The sequence below is a fragment of the Mobula birostris genome, chromosome 26, assembly GCF_030028105.1.
Source record: "Mobula birostris isolate sMobBir1 chromosome 26, sMobBir1.hap1, whole genome shotgun sequence".
Taxonomy (NCBI): domain Eukaryota; kingdom Metazoa; phylum Chordata; class Chondrichthyes; order Myliobatiformes; family Myliobatidae; genus Mobula; species Mobula birostris.
Window position 1 is genome coordinate 18,373,791 of NC_092395.1, and position 17,592 is coordinate 18,391,382.

The window sequence follows — 17,592 nt, forward strand, 5'->3', positions numbered from 1 at the left end:
TTTCAAGTAACAGTTGTTGCAAATTGAAGAAATATCCCCATACCAAAATTGTCTTCAAAGTATTGCAATGATCAATGTTTGTATTAGAATTTTTGAAATTGTATTTCTCAACTTGCTTCTTCTACTCTCTCACCCTTCCTGTAAAGCTAAAATACAAAGAACAATTCAGAATTTTCCTTATGTGAGAAATTGAACTGGAAAGCACATCATGTATGCTTAATACATAAAAACATACAGTGCAACTTTCAATGCTGCAGGGTAAACTTGCATGGAACAAGGAAAAAAGACATTTGAAGCTGTTGGCCTATAATCAAAGAAAATCACAAGTCCAATTTTGAGAACTGCTCCAAAATCTGGGATCACAGACATATCATTTATCCACATACTGAAGTTGCATTTGGACACAATAACCCTTTGTACACCTAGCAATTTTAAATACAAAACCTAAATAAATAAAAACTAAAGCTCCCTCTCAACCTGAGAAACAAGGAACAGTGTTTGACTGCAACCAAGGTGAGAAGGATCCTAGCCAATGTAAACCCAAGCAAAGCTGCAGGGACCCACTGTACAGAGGTCTTAATGGAGATCTGTAACATCTCTTTGCAACAGTCCACTGTCCCCAAAGGCTTCAAGACATCCATAATTCCAGTGCCCAAGAAAGGCTCGGTAACTAGTCTAAATGGTTACACCCAATGGCACTGACCTCAACAATCATGAAGTCCTTTGAGTGGCTGGTAACGAATCATATAAAAATGCCACTTTCCAGCTACAATGGACCTTTTCCAGTTCTATTGCTCAATCCGACCCACTGATGATGCCAAAGCCTCAGCACTCCACTCCGCTCAATCCCACCTAGAAAATGATGCCTTGTATGCCAGAATGTTGTTCATCAACTAAAGCCCTATGTTTAATACGGTCATCCCTCCGAGGCTGGTGGATAAACTATTGTTATTGGGACTCAACACCACTCTCTGTAACTGGATCTTGGGCTTCTTGACAAAAAGACCCCAGTCAGTCCAGGTTGGTAGCAATATCTCGAGCTCCATCACACTGAGCACTGGTACCCCATGGGGCTGTGTGATTAGCCTGCTGCAGTTCATGCTGCTGCCAAATCCAGCTCAAACCGCATCATCACTGATGATATGACACTGGTTGACCTCATTGGCAACATCGATGATTTGGAATACAGACAAGAAGTAAAGAGACTTGTCAAATGGTGTGAGAACAACAACCCGAGCGTCATCGTGGACAAGAGAGAAGAGATGATTGTGGTCTTCAGGAAGGCACAGGTCAACCACTCTCCATTGCACATCAACAGCTTTGTCTTGGAGAGTGAAAAGCACAAAGTTTCTTGGTGTTTACATAACAAATTATCTAACCTGGACCCACAAAACTTCTTCATTAGTTAAGAGGGCATAGCAGCGTCTACACTTTCTGAGGACACTGAGGCATGCAAGGCCACTGCCCCCATTCAAGCAACTTTCTACAGGAACATCAACGAGGGGATCCTGTCTGGCTGCATCATTGTGTGGTTCAGAAGCTGCAAGGCACTGGATTTCAAAAACCTACAGAGGATAGTAAAAACTACAAGATTACTGTTGTTTCCCTTCATCTCAATTTGTGACATTTACCAGGAGCATCTTATATAAAGGGCCCAAGGCACTGAGGATCCCTACCACCCATTCCACAATCTCTTTGACTCACCACCATCAGGGAGGTGGTATAGAAGCACCAAGACTAAGACTACCAGACTGGGTAAGATCTTCTTCCCCCAAGTCTGTGAAACTAATCAATACCCTACCAAGGTCTCATCATTAGGATAGCAAGCCGTTTACAGTGCTGTTTACCTGTGGTGCACACTTCACATGTGGTCCAAAGGAACATTGTTTCATTTGGTTATATATATGTACAGTCAGGTCACAATAAACTTAAATTCTTTTATATTTATATTAATCTCAATGCATCTTGACTGGGGCAGCAATTCAGAGCACTTAAAATGTGCTTAATTTCTACACCTCCACCAAATGTACCCAAACTTACCAGGTACCACTGCTTACGATACAAAGGATCTGATGGAACAAAAAATGAGCGCTTCTGGCGTCTTTTCACCACTTGCTGTTGCAGCCACTTTACCTAAGCAGACAGTAGTAAAGGTTCTCCTGTCAGAGACTGAAGTTCTTCATACACAAAATATTTGAAAAGCAGAATTATAGCTATTAATGCTCAACTAATACGTCCTTTTCCAATAAAATAAAAATGCACATAATAAATAATGGAAGCCAGGCTATAAATTATACTTACATTGGCTAGCATAAAGACAAAAAAATGTCAAGCTTTAGCAAAGTGTGCAAATACAATGTTTCACAATACTGTACTGGATTTAAAAACACACCAGAACCCTAGGAGTACAAGTCTATACTGTAGCTCCCTGAAAGTGGTGACATAGTAGATAAGATGGTGAAGGCAGTCCCTTCAAACGACAAGGACAATGAGTACAGGACTCAGAACATCATGTTACAGCTGTACAAAACATTTTTGATAAATTGCATCATAAATGTTGTGTGCAATTTCGGTCCTGTGCTACAAGAAGGATGTGATTAAGCTGGATAGAGTGCGGAAAAGATTCATGAGGGCATAATTAAGACTGGAAGGCTTGAGCTGTAAAGGAGAGACTGAATAAGGTTGGAATGTTTTCTCTGAAGCAAAAGAGGTTAAAGGGTAACCTTGGAGGTTCATAAAATCATTAAGGACAATGATAAGACAGATTGGTAGTGTTTTCCCAGGGAGGGGTGCAACACCAGAGGGCACAGGTTTAACATGAGAAAGGAAAGAAGGTGGACCCAAGGGAACAGACTTGCTGCACAAGAGGATAGCGGGTATGTGGAGTGAGCTGCCCGAGGAAGTGGTGGTGGTGATAGTATTAAATGTGGGTACAATGACAACATTTGAATGAAATTTGGATAGGAAAGCTTGAGAGGTATGAGCAAAATCCAGGAAGATGGTATAGCTCAGGAAGTCACCTTGGTTAGCATAGGTGAGTTATGACAAAGGGCCTGTTCTTCACCATAAACTCTTACTGAAAAGTTTTCATACTTTTTCAAGAAGATTGCTTGTCTAACATGGGGCCCCAGCTGAGCTAAAGGTTTCCTTTTGTTTAAACACTGCAAAGACTGAAACAAACATCTCCTCACTGTAAGCAAACAACTCTAACCGTAGTCACTAACCCAGGATAAAATAGACTGCTCATCCTTTGTGCCACTTCTGTAATAGAGCCTGTTTTCATTTACTGTTGCTAAAGCTGTCAAATGCCTTGTTGTCATCCCTCAAATATGAAAATGCTCTTAGCTAACTTTCTATCCCTCAAAATCAAGCTAGTCCAAAAGTACAATTTACCAAAAATGATCTTCCTACTTCGAAGCTGTTGCCTCCGACTAAAAATTGTTATCCTCAGTACCCAATATTTAAAAAGACACTTTTCCCTTTGCTTTTCACAAACCTTCTCCACAGTACAACTTTCATATGGTTCTGTTTCTTAATTTCTAGTTGTATTCCTAAACTCCGGAACCTGGGCCTTAGCACTCAGATCTGCAGCTGGATCTTCAACTTCCTCACAGACAGGACCCAAGCCGTAAAAATAGGGGACAAGCTCTCCTCTACAATCACTCTGAGCACCGGTGCCCCACAAGGCTGTGTACTCAGCCCCCTGCTGTACTCACTGTACACCCATGATTGTGTAGCCAAGTTTCCATCGAACTCAATATATAAGTTTGCTGATGACACAACAATGTAGGCCGTATCTTGGGTAATGATGAGTTTGAGTACAGGGAGGAAATTAAGAACCTGGTGCCATGGTGCGAAGACAATAACCTATCCCTCAATGTCAGCAAGACAAAGGAATTGGTTGTTGACTTCAGAAGGAGTAGCAGAATGCACGACCCAATTTACATCAGTAGTGCACAAGTGGAACAGGTCAAAAGCTTTAAGTTCCTCAGGGTCAATATCACAAATGACCTGACTTGGTCCAACCAAGCAGAATCCACTGCCAAGAAAGCCCACCAGCACCTTTACTTCCTGAGAAAACTAAAGAAGTTTGGCCTGTCCCCTAAAACCCTCACTAATTTTTATAGATGCACCGTAGAAAGCATTCTTCTAGGGTGCATCACAACCTGGTATGGGAGTTGTCCTGTCCAAGACCAGAATAAGCTGCAGAAGATCGTGAACACGGCGCAGCACATCACAGAAACCAATCTTCCACCCTTGGACTCACTTTACACCGCACGCTGTCAGAGCAGTGCTGCCAGGATAATCAAGGACACGACCCACCCAGCCAACACACTTTTCCTCTCTCTGGGAGAAGGCTCAGGAGCTTGAAGACTCGTACAGCCAGATTTGGGAACAGCTTCTTTCCAACTGTGATAAGACTGCTGAACGGATCCTGACCCGGATCTGGGCCATACCCTCCAAATATCTGGACCTGCCTCTCGGTTTTTTTGCACTACCTTACTTTCCATTTTCTATTTATGATTTATAATTTAAATTTTTAATATTTACTCTCGATTTGTACTCCAGGGAGCAGGAAGCACAGAATCAAATATCGTTGTGATGATTGTACGTCCTAGTATCAATAGTTTGGTGACAATAAAGAATAAAGTATTCATCCCACACATTAGCAGACTTAGGCCCATAGCTCTGGAATTCTCTTCAGACTTCTGATTCAGATAAAAACTCAAATATCATATTTTTACATCTCTAAAAAGCATCTAGTTTGGATTCATGTCAACTTTTACTATGCTATGAAATGTTTTGAGACTGGACACCACAGGGAGTGCAAGTTCAACATTTACACGTTACTATTCTAACCCCTGAATCCTAAAGCAACATCAACATAAGAGTGATATACATAAAGTAACAAAACTAGAAAAAAATATTGCAATCTATTATTTTTCAGTGATACAAGCCTAAAACAGGGTATTTACATATTTACATATGTACATGTTTTACATATTAAAACCTATTTACATATATACACTGCAAGACAGTTTACCTTGGGCTCCATTTCTAGCCGCTTACGTCGCATTTGGTGTGGATTGAGTGATCGCTTCATCACAGCTTTGTGTTTAAAGTAGTAATAATCTTCATCTTCAAAAATCTTTAGAATCAGAGAAAGAACAACTTTGAAATGATACTTCTGACATTTACTTCCCGATCTTCCTATCACTGGTTGGGTTGAATGTTATAATTCCTGTTATTCCTATCAAATTATCCAAGACTCTTTGGAAACAGACCTACGTAATAAGACGCAAGAGCAGAATTATGCCATTCAGCCCATCAAGTCTGCTCCACCATTTCACCTTGGCTGATTTATTATTCCTCTTAACCCCATTCTCCTTCCTTCACCCAGTAACTTTTAAAGTCCTTACTAGTCAAGAACCTATCAAAGTCCTCTTTAAATATACCAGATGACTTGGCCTTTACAGCCAACTGTAGCAATAAACTTCACACTCCGGGGAAAGAAATCCCTTATCTCTGTTCTAAAGGGATGTCCTTCTATTCTGAGGCTTTGCCCTCTGGTCCCAGACTCCCCCACTACACATCATATTCACTGCTCACATTTCCACTTAATTTTATGCCACCAACGTTTCACATTACATCCAGAAATAGCATATTTTACTTTTAGCCTTCCAGCTAGCAAGGGCCTTATTTTGACCAAACTGACATGAAGAGCAACAGCGTCCCCAGGGAAAATTTAGCACAGCGTTTATTTTATCTTTGCCATTTGAAATTGCTCCTAACAACATCTCTTGTCGCAAATACCCTGAAAAAAAACTTAAAAGACTTAATTATTTTGCTGCATTTACTAGCTTTGATTTATCACCGTTGTAAAACAGAACTGCAGCAGTATTCGTTTCAGCAGTACGGTAACGGCTTTCAGATGTTAGCAGGCTAACATGGGTCAACTTCCTACCAGGCAACAATGATCGTGCATCAAAAAAAGTGTCCAAAATAACTAAACCATTTTGAAAAATATTTTTTAAAAATCTGTATGAATAATTTCCAAGTCTCTTTTCCCTAGAAAGGTTACAGTGATGTTTCGAAATTCAAATTATAGTTTAACAACGACGGAACTACTACTGGACGTAATCCAGCTTCTGAATGATAACAGCTGCAAGCAAAACAGTGGCTGGGAGCCTGTGGACTGTCTTCTGAAAGAAACATTTACAGGGGCCGATACGCTCGTAACTTTGCGAATGACAGGGATGCGAAGTTGGATGTGCGACACTATTTCTGAACAAGGGGAAATTATTTTTAGAGACCTGCTCAACATGTGTCCCTGAATCAAGATCATCAACACAGCCTTTCACACTGTTGCCGGGAGCTTTGAGTGAATTTCTTTGCTTTTAAAGTACTTTGGGGTGCAAACCTTTCTAGAGAAGTGTTTGGGGGGGGGGAAGATTCGGGGAAAAAAAAACACAAGTTGCTAGAGGAACTCAGCGAATCGGGCAGCAATCTGTGGAGGGAAATGGACAGTCACCATTCCGGGTCGAGACCCTTCATCTTGGAAACCTGGCTCTGCTGCAAACAGGCGAACCCAAACGCAAGGCGTCAAAATAAAAGGATACAGTTGCTGGGTTGGTGGAAGCGCAGGATGAGCCACTCCACCACCGGTACACTGACTATTCGGTTTAGAGAGCCATTTACCCGTCCCAGGTTAATGAAGCCGTGCCTAGAGGCAATGTTCTGGGCGTGCTCCGCTCCACCAGAGATGCGCACCGCCCAGGTGTTGGTGTAGAGCTCCCGGCCGCCGGCGCCGCCGAGGAAGTGGCTGAGGAAGGCGAGCAGCAACAGGCGGCCGACTCGGGTCATACCGGTGGGGAAGGGGTTGAAGGGGGGACGAGACTGCGAATTCCCCGCCCGCTGTGACCACTACTGCGAACTACGTCACTTTATCTTCTGCCATGTCCGGCACAAGGGAGGGAGGGGTGGAGGGACACTAACCGCCCGCCACTCATTAATACTCTGGGACATGCTCTCCCGCTCCAGGGCGAGAAGGCGGCGCGATAAAGTTTCAGGAGCAACTCCGCCCCCGGGGGCTGCGCGCCCCGCGGTTTCTCTTCGGGAAGAGCCGATGGTTCACCTGCCCTTCAGCCCAACCCCACCCGGGCCGGCTGCAACGGCCACCGAGCGAGGGCCAGCTGGGCGGTTGACGGCCGGTGACCTCACCAGCCACGGTCGGCGATGGTGACGTCTTCCAGGCAACGTCACAGCCAGGTGAATTTCAGGAAGGCAGTTGACAGTCAGTGACGTCACGGCCAGGTACACTCGAGCGAGAGTTGACATTGAGTTACGGAGTTGCAGCCAAGGGCTCCATACTAATTCCGTTTACTATCAATTGGTCCCTAGCCTTCTACATTTAAATATCTGATACGGGACTGTCAGAGGTGCGGCAACAGCGCCACAGCACTTCAATAACTTTGGTCTAACATCTTTAACACAAGAAATCTAATAATTTTACAATTGCCCTGGTTCTGACAAAGAGCCTACACCTGAAACGTTAACACTCTTTCTACAGCTGGTCAGTGTACATAGAATCTTTTGTAGCTTTTTTTCCCCCAGACTTCCAACATTTTCTGATATTTGTGGGTGAGAGGAAGGCGGTTTCAGAGTCAGAATCTGGTTTAATAACATCGTGAAATTTGTTAACAGCGGCAGCAGTACAATGCAATACGTGATCATTTTGGAAAAAAAATAAGTAAAACGATTAAAGTTTATATGTGTATGTTACATAGTTACAGTGAAAATGGTGCAAAAACTGAAATAATTTAAAAAGTGAGGTAGTGTTCATGGGTTCAATGCCCATTTAGGAGTCGGATGACAGACGGAAAAAAGCAGTTCCTGAATCGCTGAGTGTGTGCCTTCGGGCTTCTGTACCTCCTTCCTGAAGGTAACAATGAGAAAAGGGCATGTCGTGGGTATGTTCTACTTCTAACTCTATCTACTCTGCTTTCATCTGTCAAAATTGTTGTTCATTTTCTTCCATTCTCTGCATATCGATCCAAGGCCCCTTAAACATCGTACCTGCCTCCACCCTGGCAACAACCACTATGTGTGAAAACAAGTTTCACACACAAAATGCTGGAGGAGCTCAGCAGACCAGGCAGCATCTATGGAAAAGAGTAAACAGTCGACGTTTCGGGCCGAGACCCTCCATCAGGACTTGAGAAAGAAAAACATGAGTAGTCAGAGTAAGAAGGCGGGGGAGGGCAGGAAGTACAAGGTAGTAGGTGATAGCTGAAACCAGGAGAGGGCAAGGGGTGAAGTAAAGTGCTTGGAGGTCAAATGGTGAAAGAGATAAAGGGCTGGAGAAGGCGAATCTGATACGAGGACAGAAGGCCTTGAAAGAAAGGGAAAGGGGGGGTAACACCAGAGGGAGGTGATGGGCCGGTAAGGTGATAAACTAAGGGAAGGAAATGGGAATGGGGGGGATGGTCAAGGTGGGGGGGGGGCATTATCGAAAGTTCGAGAACTCGATGTTCATGCCATTCAGGTTGGGGGCTACCCAGATGGAATGCAAGGTGTTGCTCTTCCAACCTGAGTGTGGCCTCATCGCGGCAGTAGAGGAGGCCATGGGCTGACATGTCAGAATGAGAACGAGAAGTGGAACTAAAATGGGTGGTGGCCACTGAGAGATGTCGCTTTTTCAGCCGGCCGTAGGCAGGTGGTGCTTGGCGAAGCTATTTCCCCCTCTCATTTAAATACGTGTCAAACGTTTTTAACATGCAGGTTAAACATTTTGACCCTAGGAATAAAGGTACCGGCTATCTGCTCTATTCATACCTCTCACAATTTTACATAAACTCCCTGTTCTCTCGCTATTTTCTATTCTGGTTAAATTGAATTTCTGGGGACGCGGAGAAGCACTATAAATTAACCTACCTACCAATCAAGTGCCGTCATTAACTTTCCAGGGCCTCTGTAAAGTCATCTCACTAGACAAAAATATTCCGACCTGTCCAAGTGTTTCATTCCCCCCTCCCCTGCGGCAGCAACACTACATCCATTTTAATAAACAAGATATCAGACCGCTCACGGTAGCACACATGGGGGTAAATAAAAATAGGAAATGTACTTCCCATCGAGGGAGCAGTCTGTCTCGATTTCTCGGTCGCGATGGGGATAAATTTGCACACAAACAGGGGATGAGGTACGAATAGTCGCTCCAATTGGGTGTTTACAACGTCAATCAGAGGATAGAGGCGGAAGCGGATTGAACAATAGTTAAACGGATTGGAAATGAAACTAGAGTCAGCAATTATAGGATTACGAGTTTTCCCAACAGCAGGGCGGGCTGGAATTTTGTACGGAGTTGATTTCTGCTTAGAGCATAGGGTGTGCTGAAAATAAACCAAACCAATTTTTTTAAAAAAATGCCATCCTTACGTGAGCGTTTGGAAAAATTTCTGGACGAGAAGAACTTCTTCACAAACATTCTAGAGAAAATTGAGAAGAAGACGGGTTTGCGCAAATACCATCTGGCCACAGGTGGGTAACAGATGCTGGCTAATAGCCTTTGTTTCACTTCGATGCAAGAGTGTTTATAATTATGCGACTTGAGAAAAAATATTTTGTACAAAGTTATCTTCTGTTACAATGTTATAAACAATTTTGTAGACTCTGGGAGACGTGACGGTGTTATAAGAATTGATTCAGCTCGGTTCCTTTCAAACAATTTGTGTGTTGGGTCTACACGAGAGTGGTAGTTGAGTTTGAGTACTTTGCGTGGAGACCATAAACAAGATAATTTGATTCGCCTACTGATAAAGCATTTTATAATTTTCATTCAAATCACCTGGTCTTGTGGTTTCAAATGCAGTTTCAAACTAGATTGAATACTGTAGTGTTAATGGTTTAAATCTTAATTACAAAACATCATCACCTAATAATGTAAATCGGTATAAGGTGCGCGAGTACTTTTTAATGAAAGTAAAAAAAAAACGACCAATAGTGAAAGAATTGTCCCTCTTCTAAGGTTGTTAACTAGTTTGTAACAATAACTGTTTAATAAGTAGTCTCCAAATGTTATTAATTTAGGGAAAGAACAAGTTGACTCAAATTGTTCAGGATGAAACTTGAAAACTGACCTATTAGGTTGCTATTTGAAAGGGGTTCTGCTATGTTAAAACAGGCAAAAGACAGCAAAAATTCATTATTCTGGCGTGGCGCTCCGTATGGAGTACCTTGATGTGAATGATGGTTATTAGGAGGTATATGAGGAGGGGGAGTGAAAAAGTATAGTGGAAATATTGCAAAGGTTCAATAAGTAAGAATCTTTCATAATCACTATGTGTTGTGTAGTATGACATTGATGGTCATAGTCTTATGACCATGATTATATTTGGCAAGTTTTTCTACAGAAATGGTTCACCATTGCCTCCTCCTGGGCAGTGTCTTTACAAGACTGGTAACCCTGGCCGTAATCAATACTTTTCAGAAATGGCCTGATCAGTGGTCACATAACCAAGACTTGTGATATGCACCAGCTGTTCATATGACCATCTGCTCCCATGACCATCTGCTCCAATGACTTCACGTGACCCTGACTGGTGTGGGGGGAGGGTGCTAAGCAGATGCTTACCTTGTCCAAGTGTGACCTGTAGGCTAGCGGATGGAAGGAGCGCCTTACCCCTCCTTTAGTAGAGACTTATCTCTACCCCGCCCACCCATAAGAATCTTTAGAGTGACTTGATAGTTGAGATAGGGTCCTTAAAGTGGATACAAGAAATGTTTCCCTTGGTGCAAACCAAAACTGAGAGGCATAATGGAAGTTACAAAATCCATTTAGGAATTGAGGCAAAAACTACCAAAGAGAAATTAGACTGCCTAATTTGCCAACATGTATGCTGAAGAAGAGAAATGTGCGGATTTGTTTGAGAGAAAGCTAGAAGTAGAACAGCAAAATTTATTAATACCTATTGATAAGTGAAAATGGGGAAGGTTCTGTTTTGCATCCTGATGCGTTTGAGGTCCAAACGTCCTTTGGAAGTCAAGAAAGAGGCATAAAACTTGTTGCTGAGCGATTTTATTAAGTGTTACAAGAGCGAACAGTGAACAAAGAAAGAGGAGTTTGCAAAATAAAGAAAAGACAAAGGAGAGAGCAACCGAGGTGGTTTCATACTCAGACTGGAGATGATAAAAACTCATGGTAATAATTTATCCTATGAAGTAGCCAGATTCACGTAGCATGACACCTGCTACTGAAAGCTAGGAGGAAAAAATGCAGGAACAATTGTGCCATAATTACTGGAAAATTCACAATGTTAATTTTACACCCCAATTCAGTAGTTACAATGGAGTATGAAAACTGACATGGGTCATTTAGGCCAGTGAAACTATTTTGTACATTTGTTTCTTTGAGTCTATTATCACATTTGATTGTACCCTTTCTAGAAACTCAGTGGGATTTTAAAAATAAGATTGTTACAGTGCTGTTATAAAAGTCTTCACTTCAACAACGTTCAAAATCCTTGTCTATTTTTCACTAGCTTTCTCAATCTAACTACACCATAAATCCACCAATTTCTGACACCTTGACTAGAAAGTGCTCTGTTATGCCAAACTTTTTAAAAACTCTCTCAAATCCAGAGTAATCATCCTTGTAACTCAGGCTGATGCTTTAGTCCATGAATTTTCATTTGGTGCAGTGCAAGTATTTGCATATTTTTAGTCTTTAACAAGTGCAGCAATTCTGCTCTCAGAAGTTTGCAGATCTTCTGATGTTGCTTCCATGTGCAATTCCAGGTTAGGCTTGTTATTTTATGTTGATTTGAAGGTGGAAGAACAATTGTTTATTTTCTGTGTGCTCCATACTTAAATTTGGAGATGTAACCAGCTGAATTGGAAAATGGGTAACACTCTTGTAATTCTGTGAAGAAAAATCTTGCCTTAATTTGTAAGAACCAGCTGTGATGTGTTATCTATTTTGCATCAATGAAGAGGTTTGTATTTTAATGAGATCAATTAATAAATTGATGATCTACCACATGAAAAACACCCAATCTTTATTTTGATGGTGTTTCAACCATTGAGATTTATTTAACAACTCTTTTCCTGTTTTAATGTAAATTGTAAATTGGAACTTTCTTTTCACACCCAGAGATCAACTTCAAAGCTGGAACTTTATTGATTTATTGGTTGCTTTGTCTATCTCTGAACTTTAAGTTGCTGAAAGTGAAACAAGTTCTCGGCAACTGATGCGTTTGTAAAAATTAAGCAAAATAGTCATAAATAATAAATTGTACTATTGTTATAAAACACACAATGCTGGAATAACTCAGCAGGTCAAGCAACATCAATGGGGAGGGATAAACAGTCGACATTTTGGGCCGAGGCAGTTCATTAAGGCTCATTACCCTCTATAGATGCTGCATGATCTGCTGAGTTCCTCCAGCATTTTATGTGTTACTCTAGATTTCCATCATCTACTCAACCTGTGTTTAATAACATTTGCTGTTTCTAGTTAGCCTTCTAGAACGAAATGATTTGTGCTAAGTTCAAATAGATGTTTCACTTCTGGTAGCAATGGACCGTTTGGAATATTGCAAAACACGAGGAGCATTGTGTTCTGATAATAGTGAACTGCTATCAGATTGGTAGTCTGCTTATCTTTTTATTTCACAATGACTATTTTATTAGTAACAATAGTAACACAGCTAGATACTCTAGATACTGAATACTACCTCCGTTCCAGCAATCTGGGTTCAATCCTGACCTCTCTGTGATCATATGAGTTTCTTCTCATCCTCCAGAAATATGCAGGTTGGAAGATTAACTACTGTAAGTTACCCCAAGTATGTGGTTGAATGGGTGGGGGAGGGGAGTACATGGTTGATCGGAATATGGTGAGAGCAAAAATGGCACTAGTGTTAATGGGGGGATTGGAAGGACCTTTTGCCAAGCTGTATATCTCTAATATATTCAACAGTGCCTGGGGCAGTTTTTTTTTATTTCTTGAGATACAGCGCAGATTAGGCCCTTGTGTCCCTTCGAGCTGTGCCACCCAGCAACCCTGATTTAACCCTGACCTAATTGCAAGACAATTTACAGTAACCAGTTAACCTACCAACCAGAGTGTCTTTGGACTGTGGGAGGAAACCGGAGCACCTGGAGGAAACCCACGTGGTCATGAGGAGAACATATAATCTCCTTGTAGATACTGGTGGGAATTGAACTTGGGCTACTGGTGCTGTAAAGAGTTGTGCTAACCACTACACCACTGTATTTTACAGCCAATACAGCATAACAAGGGACTGCAAAATCCCCAATTCACTCAAAGGAAGAGCTACCTGCTATTAGTGTCTCAGCAAAAAAAGGCCCTTTTTACACTAGCTCTCGTGTGCTGGACAGGCCAATCCGCCTATATGACCAGCACTAGGCTCTTCAGAGGAGGAAAAGATGAAAACCTTTCAAATCTGCCTATCATCCAGTATGATTCTGGCTGAACTTTCCTGGTCTTAACCCCTTCTCTGTGCCAGATCCCCAAAAAACCCTCATTTCCTCAATGTTACAAGCAATAATCTATCCCCACCTTAAATGCATCTAATTGTCTGGTCTCTGCCACCCTCTGAGGCAGAAACATCTGAGACATCTCTATGCATCTCAGTGCAAGGTAGCCAGCCCCTTATTTTGTAAATATATGATTGTTCATAGTTCTGCCACACACGCACACAGAGGAATGGATGTGTTCAAAACCTCCCTGAGTATCTTCAATCCCAAAGATGAATATGCTCAAGTGAATTTTGCTAGTGATATAAAATGTGAAGGCTCTATGCAGAAACTGCCAAGAGCCCCGTCACCCAGGACATGGTCTCTTCTCACTTCCATCAGAGGAGGTACAGGAGACTGAGGGCATACACTCAATGTTTTGGGAATAACTTCTTCCCTTATCATTTTCCTGAACAGGCAATGAACCAACCTATGAACACTGCCTCAGAATTTTTGCTCTATTTTTGTAATTTAGTTTTTTTGTGTACAGCTGCCACAAAGCAACAAATTCCACAACGTGTCAGTGATATTAAACCTGATTCTGATTCAAGAGTCATGTCTGGTTTATCTACGTGTTCTCTCTGTGCATGATCAAGTAATGACATGAACTGTAATCCCATGAGTAGAATATGTAAATATGTTCAAATTTGTACTTTTAGTGCTTTGCAACATTTGCATGTTACTAGGGAATATCTCCGTTCAAGGTCTCGAGCACAATGTTCCCAGCTAATATCACATTGAACTTGAAACACAAATATGGAAAAGTTGGTGTTTTGCAAAAGCGGTTGCTCTTTTCTTTGACTAAATTGTTCACTTGATAACCACAATGAATGTAGTTGGATCACTACATGCACTTTGGCCCAACTGCCTCAGAGCTGATCCAATTAAGCTGTAAAAGTTTTATTTTCATTTGGGATCATGGAAGTAATTGATACAATTTGCAACTTCTATCTTCAACAAACTGCCTCTGCAACCAGAATTAAGGAAGTGTTTGAGGTTAAAGAACCTTATTTCACTTGGTTGCATTCCTTTTTAAAAAAAAAAAATTGAGTCAAGGATGATCCTGTGACCTGTAGTATTTGCTTTGCTATCAACTATAACTCTACAGCACCTGTTTGCTGTTTCAGCCATACATCCTCGCATAATGTTTAAAAATGACATGTATATTGTTTGCATTTTAAACTGTGTTTGCTGGGGCAAAAGATCTCTGTAACACAACTGAATACATTCAGCATTCATGCTAAAATAATTATTGTAGGGTATTGTTAATACTGTATTGTCAGTCATATACCTACAATATTCTGTTTTTTAGGAATTCAGGATAATACCTGTGTAGGAATTCCAAATTTGTGTGGTTTTAGCTTTTTAAGGAAATATGGGAACAGATTTTAACTCGTCAATTTTTTTTTAATGGAAAGCAAAGGACAGTTAAATCCAGAGCTCCTGAAGGTAATTGTTTTAAGCATGTTAACTTGAAGCTTGACTTGTCCTGCATCTCTGTATTTAATGGTATTATATTCCTACTTTGCCTTGTGTGGATTAAACTAAGGACTAGCATGGTTTAATGACATTTTAAGGTGAGAGGTAAAACATTTACAGGGAATCTGAGAGGAAGGCTTTTCACAGTGGATAGTTGGATATATGCAACAAGCTGCCAAAGAAATTAGCAGAGCTGGGTACAATTATATTTAAGAGATACTTGGACCTGCTCATTGATAAGGAAAGTTTGGAAGGATATGGGTCAAAAACGGGCAAATAGAACAAGCTTACAAAGTCTTCTGTTGGAGTAGACAAGCTGACAGAAAGACGAGGGCTTTGAATAGCTCAGACCCAGTGACGTAATTCCTAACTACTGCCAATTATTGATGTGTCTCTTTTTAAAGTAAATACCCCAGAAGTTTATGAAACCTAACACTTTGGTCTAATAATGAGTTATAAATCCTGTTTCTTTTACTGTTGATAGCATAATCTTCAGTTATTGCAAGCAAACATTCCCATTCTAAAATGGGGGATGTACAGCATGATGCATATCTTTATCAATTATTTAAAAATATGGAGAAAGAAAATTATTCTCTGAGCTGTTCAGAGGACTCTAATTTTAGACTTTTTGTGAGTTTCTTATAACTGTTAAGTTATTTTGTAGATATTTACACACTGCTTGTGGTCTGCATGTCTATGAAGTGGAATTGTATTGCTGTGTTTAACAGGATGTTTCTGCGGATGACTTAGTTCAGGGTTTGTCATTGCCTTTGAATTTATCATGTATGCATTCCTTGTGCTTTAGCCTTGCTCTCCCTCAACCTCCCGCCCTGCTCAGCAGGATATTTACATGTATTTAACTCAGCCTCTTCCACAATGATAATTTCTAATTTTCTCACTATGATAGGCTTCAGCCCTACCCTCAAGAATTCACTCCTAAAGCAGTTCCATATGTTTAGCTCCATATGCTTCTGCCATTTTTTGTTCCTTTTTTTTTTGAAGTTGCTTTTGATTTCTGAACAAAATTACCATTGAATAGAAATGGAACAGATTTTCTGAAGGCAAGCAGGTTTCCTGAACTCACTGGTGCCATTGTGTAGACTGCATCTAGTTCTTGCAGCATGCTTTCAGGTTTTCTCTCCCAAGGCAGGTGCTGAACCCCAGCTGATTGCGACCGTTTGCTGTTGGCCTTTTCCATCTGTAGGTGGCTGGCCCAGTCCTGAATGTCAACACCTCAGCTCCTGTTTGTTAGCCATGGTGATGTCCTGCTGTTCAGCTGAGTAGCATGTCCATCTCCGAGCAATGCTGAGGTCCCCCACACATTCCATCTAAACAATAGAGTTCAAAGTTCAATTGGGTCAGCTTATAGGTGCTTAAAGGGAAATTCTGTTTCAACTGGGAGCTTCGTTTTTCTGTTGTACCTTAAGCTGGTTGGGCTGCTAGGCATGCATTGGGAAAGCTGTAGGCCTTGCTAGGCTGTTCTTCCTTTTTGGAGAGGAGAAAGTAAACACCGGCCATTAGCAAGCTACCATTTTCCTTGTGAAGTAAATGTGGCTCTTCATATTCTTAGATTGCCTTTAGTACGAGGGTAGGTAGAGCAATGACAAGACTGGTTCCCAACCTGGAGTCCAGGGACCCCTTGCTTAATGATATTGGCCCATGGCATAAAGGGGCTGGGAATCCCTGATTTAAGAGCTGCTGGTACCAGTGGCCCAGAATCCATTATGAATTCCTTCGAAGGGTCTGCATCCTATTAAGATCAACCAGATTTCCTGGTTTATTTGCATGCTTTCCAGTAAGAAAAGCCTGTAAATAATGGTTGTCATCATAGGAATGACTATAAGCCTTTAGAAAATCCACCTATCAAGAAGTGTAATGTTAAAGTTATGGAGTTTGAGCTATACGGCATGGAGAGTGGGTCCTTCAGCCGATCTTAACCAGGTCAGCCAAGTTGCCTAATTGAGGTAGGGTTTTTTTTTGCCTGTATTTGGTCCATATCCATCTGAACCAGGAGCTCCCAAGCTTTTCTAGGCCATGGACCCCTAGCATTCACTGAGGGACCTATGGTTAGGAAGCCCTGATGTAAACCTTGCCTCCCCATTTACCATCAAAACATCTCTGATATTTCCTAATTGGACTTGCATCTACCACTGCCTGTGACAGCTGATTCAATATCTGGCCCACCCACCCTCTGTGGGGGGGGGGGTGCGGGGGGAAGGTTGCCCCTCACGTCCCTTTTGACCTGTCCTCTAGTTTTGGATACTCCTACCCTCGCAATTTTATAAACCCCTGTAAGGTCACCCCTCAGCCTCCTGTGATCAAGGGGAAAAAGTCCTAGCCTGTCTGGCCTCTCCTTGTAACTCGAGCCCTCCAGCTCTGGTTACATCCACAAAACTTTTCTGCATCCTTTCCTGTTTAATGTCCTGTGGTTTGGCAGCCAGCGCAGTGTGTAATACTCCAAATGGGGCTTAGCCAACACCTTGCACAGCTGTTGTGTCAGAGCATCTGTACACCTAACCGTTTTGTTTCCATGACACTTCAGTCCTCTTTAATGTAATGTCACCTAGACTAGTA

At 41.6% G+C, this 17,592-nt stretch overlaps 2 protein-coding genes across 5 annotated transcripts in view; one reads left to right on the forward strand and one right to left on the reverse strand.

The window, feature by feature from the left end:
• The window catches only part of LOC140188097 (proprotein convertase subtilisin/kexin type 4-like), a 34,480-nt gene extending 27,233 nt beyond the window's left edge, over positions 1 to 7,247 (reverse strand). Inside the window, exons 1-3 of one of the 4 annotated variants that reach the window (XM_072244049.1) lie at positions 6,700 to 7,247; positions 5,045 to 5,149; positions 2,041 to 2,133 (exon numbers count right to left, since the gene is read on the reverse strand). In XM_072244049.1, coding sequence (XP_072100150.1) covers positions 2,041 to 2,133; positions 5,045 to 5,149; positions 6,700 to 6,864 — 363 coding nt within the window. In that variant the 5' untranslated portion in view covers positions 6,865 to 7,247. The other 3 variants (XM_072244052.1, XM_072244053.1, XM_072244051.1) reach the window with 3 other exon arrangements.
• A 2,001-nt stretch (positions 7,248 to 9,248) lies between these two features.
• Positions 9,249 to 17,592, forward strand: part of LOC140188098 (receptor expression-enhancing protein 6-like) — a 35,470-nt gene continuing 27,126 nt past the window's right edge. Inside the window, exon 1 of the mRNA XM_072244054.1 lies at positions 9,249 to 9,540. Coding sequence (XP_072100155.1) covers positions 9,426 to 9,540 — 115 coding nt within the window. The 5' untranslated portion in view covers positions 9,249 to 9,425. The remainder of the gene's footprint in view (positions 9,541 to 17,592) is intronic.